The 3,129-nt window shown below is 51.3% G+C and overlaps 2 protein-coding genes across 2 annotated transcripts; both read left to right on the forward strand.

Moving 5' to 3' along the window:
- Positions 1 to 169: 169 nt before the first annotated feature.
- On the forward strand, positions 170 to 1,307 carry LOC121965369 (mediator of RNA polymerase II transcription subunit 15-like). Its single transcript, XM_042515520.1, has 4 exons — positions 170 to 311; positions 477 to 641; positions 827 to 935; positions 1,304 to 1,307. The coding sequence occupies exons 2-4, from the start codon at positions 482 to 484 to the stop codon at positions 1,305 to 1,307; spliced, it is 273 nt and encodes a 90-aa protein (XP_042371454.1). The 5' UTR covers positions 170 to 311; positions 477 to 481.
- On the forward strand, positions 1,304 to 2,448 carry LOC121965370 (mediator of RNA polymerase II transcription subunit 15-like; the record flags this gene model as incomplete). The annotated part of the gene is made up of 3 exons (XM_042515521.1): positions 1,304 to 1,387; positions 1,433 to 1,759; positions 2,320 to 2,448. Coding segments are annotated over exons 1-3 (540 nt in total), but the record flags the coding sequence as incomplete, so codon positions are not given.
- Positions 2,449 to 3,129: the final 681 nt, after the last annotated feature.

A 3,129-nucleotide genomic window follows, 5' to 3' on the forward strand; every position in this document is an offset into this window, starting at 1 on the left:
GTAATCCTGTTCTAAAGTGATTATTATTATTAAAATGATTTATTTAACAAAGCTGTTATAAATGAATGAAAAAGGAGTGATAAGGAGTTTCGATCGTTTCAGAGAATGTTTGGTCTTTAACTTTTCCTGGAAGGATTTTCGGAAACGGTGTGTGAACTCTGTGAGTGTGTTTCGTGTGTCGAGGGTCCGACCGTCAGCTGATGGCGTGAAGCCTCAGAGTCGTCGGCTCATCGCTCAGTAATCAGACGACGCGCCGCAGTTTCTGATAACTTGTGTTTCTTTTCCAGACAAGAAGACGCTGGGCGGTCCAGGTAAGTGGACTCTGTCCCTGTCTCCGTCTCCGGTCAGTGTCCATGGAGTTTTTCTTTGCCGTGTTCTGTCCTCTGCTGGACTTTCACTACCAGACTCATGGTGTTGATGGTTTCTGCTGCATGTCGGAGCTGCGTAATATGATCTGTTGTCTACCCTTCTGCTAGATCCCATGAATGCCCTGACTAACCTGACAGGGGTTGGAGGGGGCCCGGGCGCCATTGGCATGGGGCCTCGCCCCACCGGTGCTCCAGTGGGTGGCATGGGGGCCATGGGGCAGATGCAGATAGGCCAGCATGCCATGGCAGGGGTGGCTGGAAACCCACAAGCCAGTGAGTGTGTTTCCTCCGTGTGGTGTGTGTTTGCTGTTCGGTGGATGCCGGCTGCGTCAGCGCTGCTCTTACCTTCGGTCTCCGCTTTGGCACGTTGTGTGTGTTTGAGACTCCAGACGCCCCTCAGACTGGTTCTGAGCCACAGAGCGTCTCTGTGCTTCACCTTCTTCTCGCTCGCTCCGCAGTAGGGGGTCCGGGCCAGATGCCGATGCAGCAGATGGTTCAGGCGCAGCAGCAGCAGCAGCAGTCCATCCAGTTCCAGCAGTTCCAGCAGGCCCAGCAGCAGCAGCAGCAGCAGAACGCCGCCATGCAGCAGCAGCAGCAGCAGCAGCAGAACGCCGCCATCCAGCAGCAGTTCCAGGTGCAGCAGCAGCTGAGGGTGCAGCAGATGCAGCAGCAGCACCACCAGAACCAGCAGCTTCAGCAGCAGCACCAGAACCAGCAGCAGCAACAGGCCCAGAACCAGCAGCAGCAGAACCAGGTATACAACCAGATAAATACCACATTACACAGACCCTTTACACCAAGCCCAAAAAAATAAATAAAGTAAATCCCCCAATTTGCTCTTTAAAAATCTCCAAAATGAAAAAAAAAAAATCCCCCAAATTGTTCAAGAAAATAAAAAGTAATTTTTTCTAGAAACTGTTGGTACTCGTTGACAGATGATGAAGCCGTGTTATGACCTAACATCTTTCCTTCCCACACTGCAGATGCACCAGACCAGGATTCAGCAGCAGCAGCAGATGGTGCAGCTGCAGCTCCAGCAGCAGCACGCTCAGGCTCAGGCTCAGGCTCAGGCCCAGGCCCAGGCCCAGGCCCAGGCTCAGGCTCAGGCTCAGGCCCAGGCCCAGGCTCAGGCTCAGGCTCAGGCCCAGGCCCAGGCTCAGGCCCAGGCCCAGTCCATCCAGCACATGGTCCAGCAGCAGCAGCAGGTTCAGGCTCAGGCGCAGCCTCAGCCCGGTCAGATGCCTCCACACTCTCAGCAGCAGCAGCAGCAGCAGCAGTCCGGCATGGTGCCTCAGTCTCTGGCCGGCCCGATGACGTCCGCTCAGCACGTCCCCATCAACTCGCTCAGTCAGCAGCAGCAGCAGCACCAGCTGAAGATCCAGGCCTTCCAGGTGAGATGGTGCGGCGTTCTGCAGGTGCTGCTGGCTCTCAGAGGGTCTGCAGAGTCTGAATCACCTGCAGCTAGAAACAGAAACTGTAGGAGTCGTTTTGCAGCCTTTTGATTTGCCTCTTAAAACCCAAATCTTCAGACCTCAGAGGTAAACTGTAGCGCACCGATTAGTGTTACAGTACGGCTGCACCTTCATCGGACTTAAATCAGATAGACGGTGTTTCTGTGATGCCGGCATGCTGTCTAAAATCACACACTGTAAAAAATATAAAGGCGGTGTAAGGAAGGGACCTCAGAGAGACTCCCCTGTGGAGAACAGGGCTGATCAGCCGTCTGAGGAAGTCGCTCGTTTTTATTGTGTAAAGTAAATTTTTTAAAGTTGAGATTAAAGGCTGCAAACCAGTCAGACCTTTGTTTCCTCTGATGCTACAAGAACTAAATCTGTTGGTGACACTGCAGCTCATAAATTACTCCATCATGTCCCTGGAGTCTGGCTCACCCCCCCTCTGCTTGCATGCTTTGCCTCTTTGTGTGTGTGTGTGTTTGTGTGTGTGAAAGCAGGCCCGTGCAGCCTTGCAGCAGCAGCAGCAGGCGCAGCAAGTAGCGCAACAAGCGCAACAAGCCCAGCAAGCCGCAGCTCAGGCGCAGCTCAACGCCGCTGCTGCAGCCGCCGCCGCCGTACCTGGACAGGTGAGACCGCAGCCACCTGAAGCTCAGGAGCTTTACGTGTAAAAAATGTGAATGAAATCCGCTGCCGCAGAGCGAATGTGTGAGAGTTTTGGTTTGACCTCGTTAACACTGCTGCACCCACAGAGGCTTCAAAACTCAGAGATGTTTTAGGGAAGAAGTGTCTGAATTTGGGGAAATGTACAAGAAGCCTAAATTATTGGTTTTTACTTGGTTTAATAATGATGAAGTTTAAGGATGTTTTAGACAAACTGGGTAAAGAAAAAAGAGCTCGGACATCCCTTCATTGAGCCTTTTCCATTTCCACTTTTGATTGTTCAGAAGTAATCTGATAGGATTTCGGGTGTTCGAGTCTTGACCAAAAAAAAAAAAAAAGGATTCTGAAATTGGATCCGATCGTATTATCTAGTCTTGGTTGTTCAAAACTTTTAAGCAGGATCAGGTTACCTTTGATAGATTAGAAAAAAAATCAGGATTGTCCCGCTCCCAGCAGAAGGTGGAGTCAGGAACAAAAAAACAATTTAACCTGGTCAAACATACCTACGTCAGTCTGCAATCGCTCTGATGAAGTCACTTTTTACAGTGATGATGTTGATAAAGGAGCCATCAGGCTGCATGTCTCAGGCTGCATGTCTCAGGCTGCATGTCTCAGGCTGCATGTCTCAGGCTGCATGTCTCAGGCTG

This window comes from Plectropomus leopardus, unplaced genomic scaffold (genome assembly GCF_008729295.1).
Source record: "Plectropomus leopardus isolate mb unplaced genomic scaffold, YSFRI_Pleo_2.0 unplaced_scaffold19761, whole genome shotgun sequence".
In the NCBI taxonomy this organism is placed as follows: domain Eukaryota; kingdom Metazoa; phylum Chordata; class Actinopteri; order Perciformes; family Serranidae; genus Plectropomus; species Plectropomus leopardus.

Excerpts from the sequence above, each read along its gene's own strand:
- LOC121965369 (XM_042515520.1), top strand. The coding sequence starts at position 482 with ATGAATGCCCTGACTAACCTGACAGGGGTTGGAGGGGGCCCGGGCGCC. Across the intron at positions 642-826 it reads GGCTGGAAACCCACAAGCCA|TAGGGGGTCCGGGCCAGATG; the intron begins GTGAGTGTGTTT and ends CTCGCTCCGCAG.